At 36.3% G+C, this 18,626-nt stretch overlaps 3 protein-coding genes across 9 annotated transcripts in view; 1 reads left to right on the top strand and 2 right to left on the bottom strand.

Annotated features, from left to right (window-relative positions):
- The window catches only part of anpepla (alanyl aminopeptidase, membrane like a), a 30,338-nt gene extending 16,508 nt beyond the window's left edge, over window positions 1-13,830 (bottom strand). Inside the window, exons 1-7 of one of the 2 annotated variants that reach the window (XM_087260698.1) lie at window positions 11,028-13,830; window positions 8,702-8,844; window positions 5,940-6,082; window positions 5,732-5,858; window positions 5,462-5,616; window positions 5,270-5,383; window positions 19-162 (exon numbers count right to left, since the gene is read on the bottom strand). In XM_087260698.1, the coding sequence (XP_087116824.1) occupies window positions 19-162; window positions 5,270-5,383; window positions 5,462-5,616; window positions 5,732-5,858; window positions 5,940-6,082; window positions 8,702-8,844; window positions 11,028-11,626 (1,425 nt within the window). In that variant the 5' untranslated portion in view covers window positions 11,627-13,830. Of the gene's footprint in view, window positions 1-18; window positions 2,777-4,910; window positions 5,384-5,461; window positions 5,617-5,731; window positions 5,859-5,939; window positions 6,083-8,701; window positions 8,845-11,027 lie in introns of those variants that run through there. The other variant, XM_087260699.1, reaches the window with a different exon arrangement.
- The window catches only part of mespaa (mesoderm posterior aa), a 61,634-nt gene that overhangs the window by 32,395 nt on the left and 10,613 nt on the right, over window positions 1-18,626 (top strand). For 3 of the 6 annotated variants that reach the window (XR_015494911.1, XR_015494914.1, XR_015494915.1), the window contains 3 exons: window positions 3,991-4,024; window positions 4,780-4,870; window positions 8,720-8,867. The gene's annotated coding sequence lies outside the window, so the exon portion shown is untranslated. Of the gene's footprint in view, window positions 1-3,990; window positions 4,025-4,779; window positions 4,871-8,719; window positions 8,868-11,183; window positions 11,291-18,626 lie in introns of those variants that run through there. The other 3 variants (XR_015494913.1, XR_015494912.1, XR_015494916.1) reach the window with 2 other exon arrangements.
- anpepa (alanyl (membrane) aminopeptidase a) overlaps window positions 14,714-18,626 on the bottom strand; it is a 41,117-nt gene continuing 37,204 nt past the window's right edge. The window contains exon 22 of the mRNA XM_087260697.1: window positions 14,714-17,701. The gene's annotated coding sequence lies outside the window, so the exon portion shown is untranslated. The remainder of the gene's footprint in view (window positions 17,702-18,626) is intronic.

Below are 18,626 nucleotides of genomic sequence, written 5' to 3' on the forward strand. Positions count from 1 at the left end.
TTTGGCACATGATGCAACCTTGCTGTATGTTACGGCATCAAACAGCTCTTCGATTTGCTGCGGGGTGTTGACTGCATCTTCTCGTGAAGACAGAGGGTGCGAGGACACAAGAGCGTCGACAGTAAACGCCCGGTAAACCTGCTGCAGGACCATCAGCTCTTTCTGCACGAGAGAAAACACTAATTATTTAATCATTAGTTAAACTTTATTAGCATTTTCAACTCACTTTATGAACATACACTGTAAAAATGGCTGTGTGTTTGAATGTAAAAAAAAAAAAAAAACGGTAAATATGCTAGAGTAGAAATCCTATGTCCTTATGTCCTTAATATACTGTGAAAAAGTCCTAAGCACTATTCCAGCACAGCTTGAACTGTTTTGGTCTAATTGTCCTGACATTTTCTGAAATAATGTGCTGTGTAGTATCAGGCTTCTTCTTCTTTAGGTTTAGACGGTCATAGCTTTCCTTTTCTATCCAGGTGATCTCATACAGCCTCAATAATATTCAGGTCTGGACCCTGTGGAGGCCATTTCATGACTGTCTGTGTTTCATCATCTGTTTTCTTTCTCTAAGTAGGATTTCACTACAATTAGCATAATGGCATAATGGATAAAAACCTGTCTGTACGTTTCAACATTCACAATTCCATCTATTTAGACAAGATTGCTAACAATACTGGTAGAACCAGCCTCTTTCCAACATTCTTTCACGTCTAAAATAATTAAAACTAAAATAAATAAAACTCTAAACTATCTTAACAAACCATACATCAACTGAAAGACAATGTATTCACCCTGTATAAATATCTTTTTTTTTAATTACTCAAAACATTACACTTGTTTGACTGGTTTGGTGAATAATCACATATACTCATTATACTATTAGTAAAACAACAGAAAGATGGTGGCCTAAAACTATTGCATAGTACTGTATATACAGTGAGTAACCGTTCCCAGAAATCCCTTTATAACACTTTTCTTGCTTTTTTGTTGGCATTACTTCCTACTAAGGCATTAATTCAACCCAGGTTCATTCCGGAAACGTAGTCCTGCAAACCTCTCGAGAGGTGCAGTTTTTGTTTTTACAAATCCGCGAGAGGCCGTTGTGTGCGCATTTTCGCATCTCGAACCCATCTTGCGAGCGCCGTTCACGCCCATGCTGTTCTTGTGTAAAGCCGTCGGAGGCCGCTGTCGAGCGACCGTCTGTCCGACTGACTGAATGATTGACTGGTCGACCGACCAATCGGCCAACCCACCCTCCTCCTCCTCCTTCCCTAAACCCAACCACTTTTATTTATTGACCTGCCCGCTCACATGCACGCTTCTCTAAAAACAAGCAACGATTTACAAAAGCCATCAAAAAAAAAGAAAAGCCCTCGTCTTATTTTGACCGTGTTTTTGGATTACACCACATTCTCTACGTGTTAAATCTCGTTCACTTTATTTTTTGGGTTCTGTTTTTGTCTTACCTGATTTCTTGAACCGCTCTTCCACGGACACAAACCCGGTCATCGCCGTTGTGGCGATCGGCTCCCCTCCGGGTCTCCACTCTGCCGACGTACACGACGAGCTAACCGGACAAACTGGTTGTGGCGGGAAAGCCCTCTACACGGAGGTGAGCTGTCAGCAGGCAAGCGCGAAGAGAAGCGGCGTCACACCGCCCTATAGCGTTCGCTTAAAAAAATACAATGCGGCCATATGTACCTCTGCCCACATAAATCGCGTCCACATGCAGGATGAGCTTGAGTTGCATTAATTGTAGGGCATTACTTAATACATTTTATTATAATTTTTTTGTTACATTTATTTTTGATAAATGTTTATTGCTTCTGAGAAAAGTGGTTGTCATATGACACTTATCACCACATGCTAATGATTGCTTTTTTGTCTGTAAAACAAAGGTTTGATGTTCAAAATAACTATATAAATGAATCAATTTCAGTGGTTTTCCGTAAAAATGTGAAATTCCTTTCTTGGTTTCTAGTACATTTTAATAGTACAATTCTGACAACCACACCTGCCAGTTTGGTCACACTTTACTATAAGGTTCAATAATTAATGCACTTATTAACATGGACTACGTATAAGCAATACTTGTACAGCATTTATTAATTATAGTTCAACATTTAATAATGCATTATTAACATAAAAATGCATGCTTGTTAACATTAGGGCGTACTCACACTATGTACAGTTGCCTTGAACCGGGCCGAATCACGCTTGTCCCCCTTTCCGTCACCCCCGACAGCCCACACTCACATTGCATTCGCGCCTGAGCTCAATTACGCTATCGATGATTAGCTGTTCAGTTAGAAGCGCTCTTTAGTTATATCACTTTAGTGGTTTGGGATACGGTGACAGACAGTTAAATATTTCGCCGAATAAATCAGCCCCTTTTGACGCTCATAAACAATCATAAATTCCTCGTGCTGCAGGAATTAGGAGGTTTGCTGAAGGTGCACCTGTCCTGCAGTGAGGGGTTTGCGTCTTTAACAATCTACGACAGTTTGCGTTCAATGAACAGTAAGAATGATTAATAAATCAATATGAAGCAGTCCCTTAAAACTCACGTCTCGTCTTCAGTGTCGGGCTCAGGCGTGCTTTGCAAGCCCAAGTGAACCGCACTCAGGCACACCTCTTCCAACCGGGCCAGGGCCGGCCAAAGCCTGATTCAGAGCACTCACACTTCTCAAACGATCCAGGAAACGGGCTTGGGCATGGTTTGGATAGCATAGTGTGTAAATAACACAATCAGATGATATAATAAATGTATAGACTATTTTGAAGGAGGTAAACAATAACAATGGTCCTGACATATTTCCTGTTTTACATTTTAAACTTCCGTAGCTTCTGAGAGTCAAATACGTTCCACATATTGATAAATAATGTTACAATGGCTGTTATAACATTAAGTTATGATTGAATCGCCTCTTGTTACAGAAATGAAATAATGTGACAACAAGCAGGAAATGTTCAAGGGCCAATGACGTCACCACGTTGAAATGGTCTATTGTTCAGTGTTTGTTTGTTTTAGTAAATGCATTAACTAAAACAACCTTATTGTAAAGTGTAAAGTTTTTTTTTCCTAAACTGTAGAGATTTATTTTTATTTGAGTTTATTCATGACACATTATAAAATCTCTGGTCACACTTTACAATAAGGTTCATTAGTTAATGTTAATTAATGCATTTACTAACATGAACAAACAATGAACAATACATTTACTTCTGTATTAGTTCATGCTAGTTAACATTAGTTAATGAAAATACAGTTGTTCATTGTTAGTTCATGTTAACTCATGGTGCATTAACTAATGTTAACAAGCATGGACTTGGATGTTAATAATGCATTAGTAAATGTTCAATTATGATTAATAACTGCTGTACAAGTGTTGTTCATGATTAGTTCATGTTAGTAAATGCATTAACTAATGAACCTCATTGTAAAGTGTTACCAAATCACTTATTAGTCGTATTTACAGAATATGATAAAAAAATTTCACTCAATAAAATCACTGTACCAATGACATACAATATAACCTTTTCAGGGCCCCCATAGAACTTTAAGTAACCCAATTTGAAAAACATTTTAATATCTAAAAAAAAAAAAATACTAAAGAGAACCATGAATTTTTATGAACAAACTCGTTTTTATTAAATAGCTTTGGCAGAGTTTTGCTAAACTCTGGTTTGATTTAGAAATTTTCAAGATCAAAAATGTATGTAATATTTAATATTCATGATAGACATGTCGCCACTGGCTTGCATGATTCGGGACTTTTAGAGCTGTGCATCGATGGACTTGCTTTTCAGTGTTTGGACTTTTAGCAGTGAATGTTAAATCACATTAAACTAAACTTAAACTCTGAACTGGATTGATGCAATTTCAACTTCCTATAATCCACTATGTTAAGCTGCTTTGACACAATCTACATTGTGAAAGCACTACAGAAATAAAGATTAATTTAATTGTGTTGATTCTCTTTACAGGATGCACTGAAACGAAATCAGTGGCAGGAAATATGTAAGTATTTATTTGTTTGCAACATCACTTTTTACTGCAATAATTGTCAGTTATTTATTCGCGTTTTACAATGTTTGGATCTGGGACTTTTATTCTGTTCAAAATAAAACAAATAAGACTTTCTATAGAAGGAAAAATATTTTCGAAAATACTTTGAAAATTGCCTTGCTTTATTAAACATCACCTGGGAAATGTCTGAAAAAGAATACATATTTCACAGGAAAGGCTAATCATTTTAACCGTAAATTGACTTTCCCAGATTTCCCTGCAATTTTTTATGTTTTTTTTTTGTTGTTTTTGTTTATGTTGTTGTTGGAATTGTATGCAACGTTTTTTTAAAGTAATTTTAAATTAGATATGACATTTTAAATCTTATTTATTTATGAGTTTAATTTATTTATCTCATAAGTTGTATTGTTGACTTATTAATTCATAAACTAGAGTTAATACATCATATTTATGATTTGTATTTATATCATAATTTCATTTAACTTCTTTTAAAGAGTTCACTCTTAGCTGATGATTGATTATAGAGGGTGTTTGTCATGCTGTCCCCGGGAGAACCCTGAGCTCATAAGATCCTCGAGCCCGGGGCTCCCTCCCGTTGACGGGCAAGAGGGGAGTTTGAGCTCAAGTAGGTCTCGAGAACTCCCCTGCTTGTTATGGCGAATAGGAATTAGGAATTACTGTGGATAGATATACTACTGATTAAGTGCTTTTCAATGTTGTCAATTTGGTTTGGTCAATTTTCTTAGGTCACATGTCTTACCTGTGGGAGCCAGGGGGAAACCCACGCGAGCACGGGGAGAACATGTAAACTCCACACAGAAAAGTCAACTTGGCCAGGTAAAGACTTGACCCTGTGACATTCTTGCTGTGAAGCAACAGTGCTTATCATTGGGCCGCCGTGTCGCCATGTCAAGGGAAAAAGGGGGAGAAGTAGGGGTGGAAGGGGGAATTCTTCAACACGAAGATGGTTGGTAAGATGCTCTGGTTATTTATAGAGAGTTAGGCTTCGTCTGATTGGTGGATCATACAGTACATTAGCTAATGCGGACCGGTTGCACTCGTGATCCTCTCTAAATTAGTTTATAAATAAACTTCATATATTATGGAAAAGCCCTTGAATTGAAGTTTAATTCAGCATTTTGATTACTAGCTTCACTATAGTGATGTGTTTGCTGCCATTTTGAAATTTGAAATGATCTTTATATACTTTGTCAATTGAGTCATTAAAAAACTTACAATATTCCATGTAGGCTCAGCATAATCAGCGGCGAGATATGAAACATAACTTGCAAAGCCTTCATTGAGCCAAAGATCATTCCACCATCTCATGGTCACAAGGTTCCCAAACCACTGAAAAAAACAATTACGAAGCTGTAAGATTAATTAATTTGATCATTTGAAAAGTAGAAACAGACATAACACACGTACCATGTGGGCAAGTTCATGTGAGATTACAGTGATCACCCCTTCTTTATCTTCATGAGAGGATACTTTCGGCTCGTAGAAAAGAAAAGTTTCTCTGTATGTGACCAGACCCCAGTTCTCCATTGCTCCAGCGGAAAAATCAGGCAGAGCGATTTGGTCTAGAGAGCGGAAAGTCATATTCGGACTGCTTATTTCCCCATGTGGCCTAGTGTTTATGGATGTAACAGATTGAGACACAAATAGTGGAATGAAGTTGCTTGTTTAAACTCTCACCTGATTTGGACAGGGGGTATGTGGTGTTGTAATAGCTTTCTAAATACTTCAAAACCGGGAATGTAACATTTAGGGCGTAATCTCCCTCTCCGTTCTCGATGGCTTCTCTACGTCCCCAAATTCTGACCTGAACAAAAACCCAAACAAACAGTGCAATCAAAATGCATCAAATGAATGGCATTTTAAAATGAATGTCTTGAATGTTTACCAGAATTTTGTTAGCCCCTAGTGGGGATTGTATGCTGGGGAATTCACTGATGACGAAGGCCAGCAGGTATGTGGACATTTTTTCAGTCGGCTCAAATCTGGTCTGTAAAACCTGTTGATTTTCTATTGTGATGTTTTCAGTGCCTGTGGAAACATTAATAGTGAAAGCTGGAGTCAAGAATTCACGTGTGTCTACAGATGAAGAAATGAAAAACTAACAGTGCAGTCCATTTTTGTTTTAATATGGTGTTTTAGAATAAAAACACTGTATAACTTTAACAAACCTATATTGAGCTATATACTGTAGATCAGGGGTCTCAAACTCAATTTACCTGGGGGCAAAGTCTGGGTGAGGCTGGGCCGCATAAGGGATTTCACAAAAAAAAAGTCCTCAAATGTCATTATTAACAGTTTTAATTATTTCTTCTGAGCATGACGTGTCCTGAACATTAATAGAACATTGAGTGAAGATTATGAACAGTTCTTCTGAACATGGCATCTTTTGCCTACTCCTTGCTGCCAGAGACTTGACAGCGCTTCTTCTCACAAATCTGAACCACATTTGGCTTTAGAGCGGAAGCAGTTGAGACCCTCAGTATGGCTTGGGGGAACTCACTCAAAACTTCCATTCCCTCACCCACTGCTGAGTGGATGCGCGCGTACTGAATAGCGGTGTTATCGCGCGCGTACTGATCAGCTGTGTTGTCGTGCGCGTACTGATCAGCTGTGTTGTCGCGTGCCTACTGAAGGGCGGGACCGAAGGTGTGCCGCGTCGCGGGGGCACTTTTGATCATTTTGGAAGGGCACTTTCTATCCAAGACTAAAAAGGGCATGTGCACTGCACAGGTTGAGCCCTATGTTTGCACGTGCCTGCCCTCACCTAAAAAAAAGGCGTATATATGTATAAATAAAACACCCCCACCCCACTCCAGTCACATCAGTCTGTACCAGTCTGTATCTACCTATAATATATATAAGATGCAGGCTGTAGCTAGGTAGGTGGCAGGCTGCAGATAGGTAGCTAAGTGGCAGGCAGGGGCGGGAACAGCTTACCTTGGTTCTGGCCGGCGCGAGTTCCTGAGTTCCCGCCCGTCACAGCGTCTAACAAAGGGGCGGGGTGCGTGGTGACGTCACCGGCATCCCCGCCCCTTTGTTTACACGGCAGGCGGGGAATGCCACTGACCGCTGTGTATGGAAAGAATCAGCGGAGCGGGGAGCGCTCTCTCTCCCCGCTCCACTGATTCTGTCAGTGTACAGTGGTCAGCGCGGGCCACAAAATATTGCACTGAGGGCCGCAAATGGCCCGCGGGCCGCGAGTTTGAGACCCCTGCTGTAGATACTCAGTCAAAAGCAGAGCGATTTCATTGTCGTTTGTTGTCTTATTATTTTTAAAAACAATCCAAAGATGCAGCACAACGAGATAATTAATATTAAATATGAATATTAATAAAATAAATTAAAATATAAATAAGATAAATTAATATTAATTAGATAATTACAGACAACACAATTTTCTGAATGTTTATATTCTAAGGCAGTGGTTCTCAAACTATGGTACGTCAAAGGGTTAAATGTGTGTTCATTTCATTCTTTTATTATTCAGCGATTCTTCGGTGCACCGCTGGAATAATCCTTCCAGAAGAATTGCTTAATAATAGAGACTGATGTTATCAGACAGCATTGACTGTTCCCTGAAGTATACGAGTATGCTTGTGTGCTTTGAATGTTTACTTTAGTACATCGCGTCATCATATGTTAAAAATTAATCTGCTTGGCGCAGAGCCAGAGGAAGATGCGCGTGGCGTTTATCGAGCAGATATAGGCGCTGGAGAAGCCTTTCTGCAAACTGCTGCAGTTGTGTCGGTGCACGGTTAACACGAACTTCACGGTTCACTTAAAAAGTGATCTCATTTGCACCAAATCTCGGAAATACTGCATATATGTTGCCGTTTACATGATAGACTCTTAATCAGAGTATTGTCTTAATAGTATTAAAATCGTATTAAAGTATTGTTGCCCATAGCCAATGTTCGACCTAACCACACCATCTAGGCTCTGCGAACTTGGCTGTGGTAAGCAGCATTTTCTTTATGCATGTACATCAAGAGCAAGCATGCCATGGCTCACACTTATTGACAGTGGAACATGATTTACGGTTAGTATTGTCAGGAATCCAGTCATTTTGTCCTCTCAGAAACAGACTCAGTCATCACATTGAATCAGGTAAGCTGTATATTTATGTTTTAATGTAATTCATTCTACACACTTTAAGCGCAGCAATTAATATGTGAATGATGTTTGCACATGCATTGTAATTTTGGCTCGAGGGAGGGGTGCCTGGGGGGCACAAGTGAAATTGGACAAACTTGGGGGGGCATGTGTCCTAAAAGTTTGAAAACCCCTGATATAGAGTACATAGAGCCATTTCAGTGGATGGGAATGATTGGGAAGCCATCAAGGAGGGAAATTAGACCAGGTCACTGGGGTTACACCGCTACTCTTTACAAGAAATGCCAGGGGATTTTTAATGACTCACAGAGAGTTAGGACCTCTTTGAATGTCTTATACGAAAGACGGCTCTCACTGGCAGTATAGTGTCCCCTTCACTATACTGGGGCATTACGACTCACACAGAATACTTCCAACAGCAACCTAGTTTTTCCATCTGGTCTCCCTTTCAGGTATTAACAAGGCTTAGCGCTGCTTAGCTTTAGTGAGTAACCGGTCTTGGGCTTATTATTTGTCATTAATGTGATCTCTAACCTGTCTCCATGCCGTTAGCCAGAGCCACAGTTCCAGGAGGGTGAATGAGAGTCAGATGAAAAACGGCTTTCATTGAGGGCTCATCGAAGCAAGGAAAAGCAGTCCTGGCAGCAGTGGGCTGCATCTGTGTGGTGGCGACAACTCTGACAAAATAAAAGTCATCTCAGTAAGTGTGGACACTGACAAAAATGAAAATTGAATTTACCTAATTCTTTTAAGGTAAGTGGCTGCAAACAATTTATACAGGCTGAATTTAAACAAAATAAGTTGAACATTAATAAATGTAATTAGTTGGTTTAAAATTCAGCCCATATAAATTGTTTGCGACCACTTACATAAAAAGAAAGAGTAAATCCAATGAGTTATGTTTTTGTGCAGGAACTAGGGTAGATTAGCTTGCAGACATCTTTACATCTGTCTTGATCAATATTTAGTGTGTATTTAAAGAGAAAACATCTTGCTATTCAGTCATTTCTACTTTATTGTATATTTTAAAAATGATAGCTCAACCAAAAATGTCAGTTCTGTCATAATTTACTCACTCTTGACTTGATCCAAACCAGTTTGAGGTATTGTGTTCTGTTAAAAAAAAAAGATATTGTAAAGAATGTTGGAAATCCATGGTAGGAAAACAAATAATATTGGAAGTATTAATTATTATCAATGTCAAGTTAATATCAAAATTGACTTACAATATTATTTGTTTTGTTTAGAACTAGTCAAGGGTGAGTAAAGGATGACAGAATTTAAATTTTTGGGTGAACTGTAAATACTAAATACTAAAATTAAGAAAAGTTCTGTATATGTACTAAAATTGTGTCTCACAATTAGATGTAATTAATCTAATACTGTTTTAAACAAGTTGAAAACTATTGTTTAAGCTACTACAACATGTGTATATAGTATTTTTTCACATCACAATAAGATTTAAATGAACTGGAAAATGCAAAAATTTAATTAGAAATTATTTGAATGCGGTGTAAAAACGCTGTATGAGAAATAATGTTAGCTTTACCTTAACAATTTCTGAAATTATTTAAAAATAAGCAATTTTTATGTAAACGTTATCAACTACCACTTACAGTTGGAGTCAGAATTAATAACCCCTCAGAATTATTAGCCCCCTTTTTATTTTTCACCTAATTTCTGTTTAACGGAGAGAATATTTCTTTCAACACATTTCGAAACATAATAGTTTTAATAACTCATTTCTAATAACTGATTTATTTTATCTTTGCCATAAAGACAGTAAATAATATTAGACTAGAGTTAAATATAATATTGCAAGTTATTGCACAACGATGGTTTGTTGTGTAGATTATCGAAAAAAATATAGCTTAAAGGGGCTAAAAATGTTGACCTTAAAATGTTTTTTAAAAAATTTAAAAATGCTTTTATTCTAGCTGAAATAAAACAAAACTTTCTCCAGAAGAAAAAATTATATCAGACATACTGTGAACATTTACTTGTTTTGTTAAAAATAATTTGGGAAATATTTAAAAAAAGGAAAAATATTCAAAGGGGAGCTAATAATTCTGACTTCAACTGTGCATATATATATATATATATATATATATATATATATATATATATATATATATATATATATATATATATGTATATATATATATAGGCATATTTTTTTATTAATCAAAGAAAGTGTTTTTTCTTTCAAATTAACAATTATTTGTGATTGTCATTAATACGAAATGAAAGAAAATATACTAATATAATCGATTTTATTATTATTGTGATTTTTTTTTAATTTCTATATGACAAAATATTAACTGAGACTGCATAGTTATACATTTCGGCAATATATATTTAAAAAAATATATATGTGTGCAAGGTTATTTTTAAAATCTTTTACAGGACCTAAAATGTGTTTAGAGTATGCAAATTCAATGCAGTTCTTCAAATTATAAATTTCATCATTTAATACCTCATTTAATGCAGAAATATTAACTGAGACTCCATAATATTTATACATGTTGGCACATATATTTGTATTATTTGCAAAAATAGTAAGCATGTTTTTTGTTTGTTTTGTTTTTTAAATGAGCAAGGCATCAGGATCTGTTACAGGACCTAAAATGTATTTAACTTGTGCAATTTAATACAAAAATCTAACAATTACTTGTAAATCTCATCACCTACCCCCTTTAATACTGAATAAAAGTAAATGTATTAATATTATTATAAATCACTTTTAATTAAATATGTATTTATCACCTCTAAAACATGAATTTACAATTCAATTTCAGCCATTGCAAACACTACATACAAAAGTCATTCCAGGAATAAATATATCTACAACATGTCTTACTTTTCCACCCCATTTTCAACATATTCACTCCTGTAAAAACCTCCCAGGTCATCCGCCAGCTCTCCTTGAAATTCAGTATAGAGCCAATAGGACTTTCCTACTTGTAGATTCTCCCTGAGCTGAATCACCATGAACTCCGTTTGGTCTTGAAACCAGGTCTTCAGTATGACCGGAGCTCTCGTGCCACCCAATCCCATCAACTCTGCATGGTGCTTCTCCGCCGTCAAACTGTAGTTGAGGTTACTGGAATGAATAAGGATCAGGTCGGTCTCCTTCACACACAAAAACGCCACTCCAGATTTACCAGTAAAAATATACATTCCCAAATCATCCTTCGTCAACCGAGGCCATAGCGTGATGTTGTAGTATTCAGGAAGAAGCGTATCAGGCAGTCTGTATTTGTCCCAGGGCTCATTTGATGGTATTGAAGTGCTGTAGGGTGCTAAAGTCGTCACCGTATTGTTCACCATATTTTCCTCATTTCTTCGTTTTTCTTGAGCGTAAATCAATGATAAGCCAAGGATGGTGAGCAGGGACCCAACGGCCAACGCAAGTAGTACAAAAGCAAGAGGTTTACTGATATAAAAGCCTTTCCCCATGGCCGCAGAGTCAGAATGAAGTCTCTGGAGATGTTGTGAGGAAAGATATAGGAGTTAATGACAGGATCGAGTCTATCTGGACTGTCGTGAAGTGTGCGTGTGTGTGTGTGTGTGTGTGTGTTATTAAATAGTGCTGACTGTGATGAATCATGCTGTGGTTGCTCTGCCACTTCTGTAGACGGAAAAAAAAGTTGCTCAAGTTTGACATGTTTGCATAGTTTGTGTTAAGAAAACAACAATCGCAAACATGTCTTTGACTTTTTTTCTTGCATGTGTCTCGCAGGGTTTTTTATAAGTGATCATTTGAGGGTTCGGCAGTTATTCAACATTACTGTTGAAATGGTTTTAATTGTGACAGATCCAAGTTCATATTTCAAAATTGCTTTTATTGTGTTTGGTTTTTATGATAGATGGCGTGGAAAAGGGTCCAGATGATGATTTAATCAAGCAATGATGTAGCCTTTAACATATTTCTTTCTTTCTTCATTCTTTTTTTCTTTATTTTTTGAGGTTATTTGTGTAATGTGTCATATTGGTAAAGAGGAAGATGCACACACGCACAGTCATACAGTTAAAAAAATATTTCAAGAAGTTATGGGGAAAAACCAAGAGAGAGAAAGATAGATTCAAATGTTGTAAAAACATACAGTGAAATACTGATTTGGAAAATTTCTACTAATTTTTAGAAATTATGGGGGAGAACTAAGATAGAGATGCACAGTTGTAAATAAATGCTGTAAAATATCTGTAGGGTTTCTATTGATTTCAACAAGTTATGGGTAAAAACGAAGAGAGTGAGGGATGCAAATTTTTTTTTAAAAATTAAACATTTATTTTTGTAGAAATAAAACAAAAGACTTTTTCCCGAAGAAAAAATATTATCACACATACTGTGAAAATTTTCTTGCTCTGTTAAACATAATTTGGGAAATATTTTAAAAAGGGAAGAAATTAAAATGGTTGTGCCGAACTGATTCTGGTTTTTCTCAAGTTTTTTTTTCCCTCTCCGCTGTCGCCACTGGCTTGCATGGTTCAGGATCGGTAGAGCTACGCATCGATGAATTTGCTCTTCAGTGTTTTCAGTGACTCTCTTTAGTGACTGTCAGTAATGATTTTAAACCACACTGAACTGAGCTAAACTGAACTGAACTTAAACACTAAAAACTGAACTACCCTGATCCAGTTACTATGAACATTTATGTGAAGCTGCTTTGACACAATCTACATTGTAAAAGCGCTATACAAATAAAGCTGAATTGAATTGAATTGGAAAAAAAAATCAATGGCGGGCTAAAAATTCTGACTTCAACTGTACATGTACAGTTGATTGTAAGAAGTTATGGGAAAAAGCTAAGAGAGAAAGAGATGCAAATATTGTAAAAATAATGAGGTGAAATATTGATCTGTAAAAAAAATCTACTGATAACTTTCAGAATTTATGATGGAGAATTAAGAAAGATGCAAAATTATAAATAAATGATGTGTAATATATATCTACAGTTTCTATTGATTTCAAGACGTTATGGGAAAAATAAGAGTGAGGGATGCAAATGTTGTAATAAATTGCAGTGAAATATTGATTTGTACGGATAACTTTTAGAATTTATTGGGGTGAACTAAGAGAGATGCAAAATTGTAAATAAATGCAGCGTAATATCTATCTGAACAGTTTCTGAACAGAAAAAGATGCAATGAGAGATGCAAATTTTGTTTAAAAAAATGCAGTTAAAAATACTTTTGTGCAATGTCTACTGATAACTTTTAGAATTGATGGGAAAATACTACGATAGTAAGATTACACTGTAAAAAAATGTGTTAATTAGCTGTTTATTTATGATTCACAAGTGTTTTCTGTTTATTTATGGTTGTGAATTGCATTATGAATGTTAATCTATGACTTTTGATGTTAAAAATTCAACTTTTCAGTTTAACAAAGTGGCTTTTATTGACATTTTAGTAATAATGTACTGTATATGAAATACTATATAGAGAAACAAGTCTGTAAAAAAACAGAAAATGGCCTGGCAGCTTACTACAATATTGTATCGCGTTATGCAACACCAACACCAAATATATCACTTTAAACTATTAAAAATGACAATAAAAGTCACTTTTCCAACTTTTCATGGTTAAAACTTGTTGGAAGAAAGATCAAGGTCTCAAAATGCAACTTAAAAGAATAACTTATAAAAAATATAAACATTAATCACAAAATATTAAAAAAAAACTCCTAATTTATGTATATTTTTTAGAGTGCATTTACATTTAGTCATTTGGCAGACACGTCTGTCTAAAGCGACTTACACAATTGAGGAGGCATTCAGCTATTCAACTAAGAGGCAATACACACAAGTGCTAATTATACAAAGGGATTGTTAGTTCTCAGATAATTACATGCTAGAGAAAGGAAGTGCAAGGTGCAAGTGTCGGTTAAAGTGTCGAAGATGAAAGAGTTTGTTTTGTACAGGTGGTTTGTTTAGTCCACTACACAGTAATGCTGAATTCAGACTGCACGGTTTTCAAAGTAGTCATGTCGCAGATGTTTTAACGCTGCATGACTATCTGGGATGTGTTTACACTGCAAGCTGGATCAGTGACATGGGGTTAACAAACAAACTAATTAATTTGAGGGAATAACAAACTTGGGCGTGCAAAAGACGCCAAATGTGAATGGCCCCTAACGCCTTTATTCTGGGATTGCCACTTTAAATTAATACACTTGCATAAAGTAAATCTTATCTCAAAGCTTTTACTAGGGCACTTTGTTTTGGACCATCTTCCCATGCTGCCCCCAGCAATATGCCGCCCTGGATGATCACCCATATTGCCCATGCTTATATCTGCCATTGCTCCTGAGCACATTCACCTGACTTCTTATCCCAACACCTGTTCACCCCCTGACTACATACAGTATAACATTATACTGTATAAAATAGAAATTTTGCTTGTCACACAGATGGTTAGGACAAAAAATGGTTTTAACATGTAAAGATACCTGTTACACATGCATTGCAGTGTTGCGTTTGTGTCTACCGTTCACATACATAAACTTACCAACCTGAGACATTCGGGCAGAGCTCAAAAGAATGATTTCAAGAAGTTTTCACAACTTTATTTATTCAACTGAAAAACCTAGGAGACAGATGTATAAGATGTAAAAAAAAATGCCCTAGAAGATCTATTTGTACAATCCCAGCAGGCACGGGATGTCAATATTGACGTTGTACCCCAACATTGTGGGTACATTTCATTTTGTTTGAAAATGAGAATTGGGTTGACATCAAAACCCAACGTCAAGCCGACATCAATGTCCAACTTAAAGTCAACCAAATATCAACATCATTTCACTTCGTTATTGGGTATCAAAACAACGTTGTTCTTAGACGCTGGCTGGACATTGAAATTTGTTCACCTGACGTCACAACCTTGACCATTTAAAAATGTTGGTTTAAGATGCTGGCTCTGTTGGATTTTGGTCACTTTCCAACACAACCTAAAATCAACCAAATATTAACGTCATTTAATTTTGGATATCAAATTAGCGTTGTCCTTAGACTCTAGCTGGGCATTTAATTTTAGGTCACCTGACATCACAACCTTGACCGATTAAAATGTGGGTTTAAGATGTTGGCTCGATATTGGATTTTGGTCACCACAACCTTAAATTAACCTAAAATCAACCAAATATCAACGTCTAAGGATGTTATAGCTTGACGTTGTGTGGATGTTACCACTATGATGTCTATAAGATGTTGGATTTTGGTAGTCTTACCTGTTAAATAAATGTCAGTATTTGACGTCAATATGACGTTGATTTAATATGTTGGCTTAACATTGGATTTTGGTCACTTTCCAACACAACCTAAAATCGACCAAATATTAACGTCATTTGATTTTGGATATCAAATTAGCGTTGTCCTTAGACTCTAGCTGGGCATTTAATTTTAGGTCACCTGACATCACAACCTTGACCGATCAAAATGTTGGTTTAAAATGTTGGCTCGATGTTGGATTTTGGTCACTTTCCACCACAACCTGAAATCAACCAAATATCAACGTCTAAAGATCGTACAGCTTGACATTGTGTGGACTTTACCACTATGATGTCTATTAGACATTGGATTTTGTCATAGTCAAATAGTCAGTATTTTGACATCAGTATGACGTTGGTTTAAGATGTTGGCTCAATATAGGATTTTGGTCACTTTCCAACACAACTTAAAATCAACAAAATATCGACGTAATTTGACTTCGTTATTGGATGTAAAAAAAAAAAAAAAAGTCCTTAGACGCTGGCTGGACATTAAATTTTGGTCACCTGACATCACAACCTTGACCAATCAAAAATGTGGGTTTAAGATGTTGGCTTGATGTTGGATTTTGGTCACCACAACCTTAAATTAACCTAAAATCAAACAAAATATCAACGTCTAAGAATGTTATAGCTTGACGTTGTGTGGATGTTACCACTGTGATGTCTATGAGACGTTGGATTTTAGTTGCCATAGCTGATAAATAAATGTCAGTATTTTGACATCAGTATGACTATGGTTTAAGATGTTGGCTCAACATAGGATTTTGGTCACTTTCCAACACAATCTAAAATCAACCAAATATCAATGTAATTTGACTTTGTTATTGGATGTGAAAATAACGTTATCCCTAGACGCTGACTGGACGTTGAACTTGGATCACCTGACATCATGACCTAAATCTAACTTAATATTAAGGTCCTATGACGTTGCATGCCTGTTGGAATGTCTACTGATTACTTCCAGAAGTGTGAGGTCAGTAAGACTTTTTTCCATAAGACTCTTATGGTCAAAAATGCTGCATTTATGCTATTAAAAATACAGCGTATTTAGCTATATACATTTAAGTGTAATTTATTCCTGTGATGGCAAAGCTAAGTTTTGAGAATCATTGCTTAATCTTTCAATATCACATGATCCTTTGGAAATCATTCTAATAAGCTGATTTGGTGCTCAAACATTCATTACTGCTGTCAAATTTAATTTTTTTTTTTTTTTTTTTTTTGAAACACTCCAATCTGTTATTTGGGTTAATAGAATAGAAACTTATCAAACTTTTTTTGTTTTGTTTTTTAAAAAAATTCTTACTGACCCCTAAGCTTTAACTATTTAACACATTTAATTGTGTCATGTTATAAAAAGAATAACAGTAGTTTATCCACTACAAGATAAACAGAGCTTTACAATATACTGAGAAATATGAATGCTGGTTGCCAGGTTGGGTGGTTTCTGGGATGCTACTGACTCAAACCAAAAGAAGCCACCCAAAGTCTTCATTATTTTCTGGGACATAAACATAGCTTGAATCATGATGATGAACTAATGCACTCAAGTTCGATGTAATGAGAATGCCTTGAAGTTCACTCTGGGCATGCAAGAGTCTGGGTAGCATTCTTTGGGGCTTCTCCACACCGTAACTCTCCCGTAAGTTACAATGAATGAATATGTCAAAAGATCAAGGTGATTTCTCAGTTGATGACCACTTTAATCGCTATTTTATGCCAATGTGTGAACACGTTGTAAAGTAACCTCAAAAATAAGACCTTCCTCAACCTCCAAGCTTGTTTATGAAAGCCTACAGACTGATTTTTTAATGTGAAATTTTATGTAAGTTTTTTTCTCTGTACATATAGCCCTTTTTTTGTTTAGTTTATTTAGTATAAATTTGTTACACTAAGTATAGGCAAAATTTATAATAATAGTAGTGATGTTTGACTTGGCAACACTACTAATTATACAAAAACCGGTTCCCTGCTTCTTCAGTACCAAGGGATCCGTCGTCATATTTCATGTAGTCTCTAATGCACATGCATCCTCATTTGCTTCAGAGTGATGTGTTCTAGTTGTTAAATATTTGGTCTCCAAACCACAAACGGGAGTGTTTCGCTGTGTCCTTGAGCAAAACATTTCTCGGGTTACTCCAGGAGGGCTGTCCTTGTGATAGGAATGCTCCTTGGATTATTTTTAAAATGCTGTTAGCGTCCATTCATTTCTATTCAGTTAGGTTACAGGATGATGAACTGATGTGTGGTTGAAGACTTTCCTACAACACACACAAACACACACACACACACAAAGATTAACAGAATTACTTCACCCACAATTGAAAATTCTGTCATACACTTGTTTTGGTGTGTACTGTATATATTGTCACTTCTAAAGCTTCATTTATTTTTCATTTATTAATACAATGGGTAGTGCTTAGCCCAATCTGGCTCCACCTCTTTGTACCTGATAGGAGGGTTTATGCTTACTGGGAGACTTTAGGGTCAGGTTTAGGGTGTGGTTGGGCTGTATAGCTCCGCCCACAGGCTCAGCAGTGATCAGCCACTTGATTTTTTTTTTTTAGCTAACATTAGGTACAATCTAGAAGAGATACAGCTGTGACCGGAGGTTAACGTGAATTATTTAAAATATTACAAATAATTAAAACAATAATTACTGTGTTTACTTGACTGTGAGGGGCATTTTTAGGGTTAGGGAGGGAGTATGCTGACATTGCTCATTACTGCATTCGTGTTTGTGCATTTAAAGGTGAAGTATATCAGTGTTTGTCAACCACGTTCCTGGAGGGCCACCAGCTCTGCACATTTTCCATGTCTCCTTATCCAAACTAACCTGATTCAGATTATCAGCTCATTAGCAGAGACTGAAAGAACTGTAATAGGTGTAACAGACAAAGGAGTCATCCAAAACATGAAGTGTTGGTGGTCCTCCAGGAACGTGGTTGAGAAACACTGCAGTATATAATATTGACAGCTAGTGGCTGTACTTATTACTGCAGTTTAAATAAAAAATGCAGGTTTTCAAATTGATGACATTAATGTATCTGTTGTTTGTATTATTTCCGGTCATAATGCTCTTTAAATTAGTTTCTGGTTGGTTGCACATTAGAGCAAAGGTGTTTTACCTATTCCTATTCAGAATGCAAATTACATTCATGACATACAAGTTCATATTTGGATTGC

The sequence above is a fragment of the Danio rerio genome, chromosome 7, assembly GCF_052040795.2.
Source record: "Danio rerio strain M-AB ecotype USA chromosome 7, GRCz13ab, whole genome shotgun sequence".
NCBI lineage: Eukaryota > Metazoa > Chordata > Actinopteri > Cypriniformes > Danionidae > Danio > Danio rerio.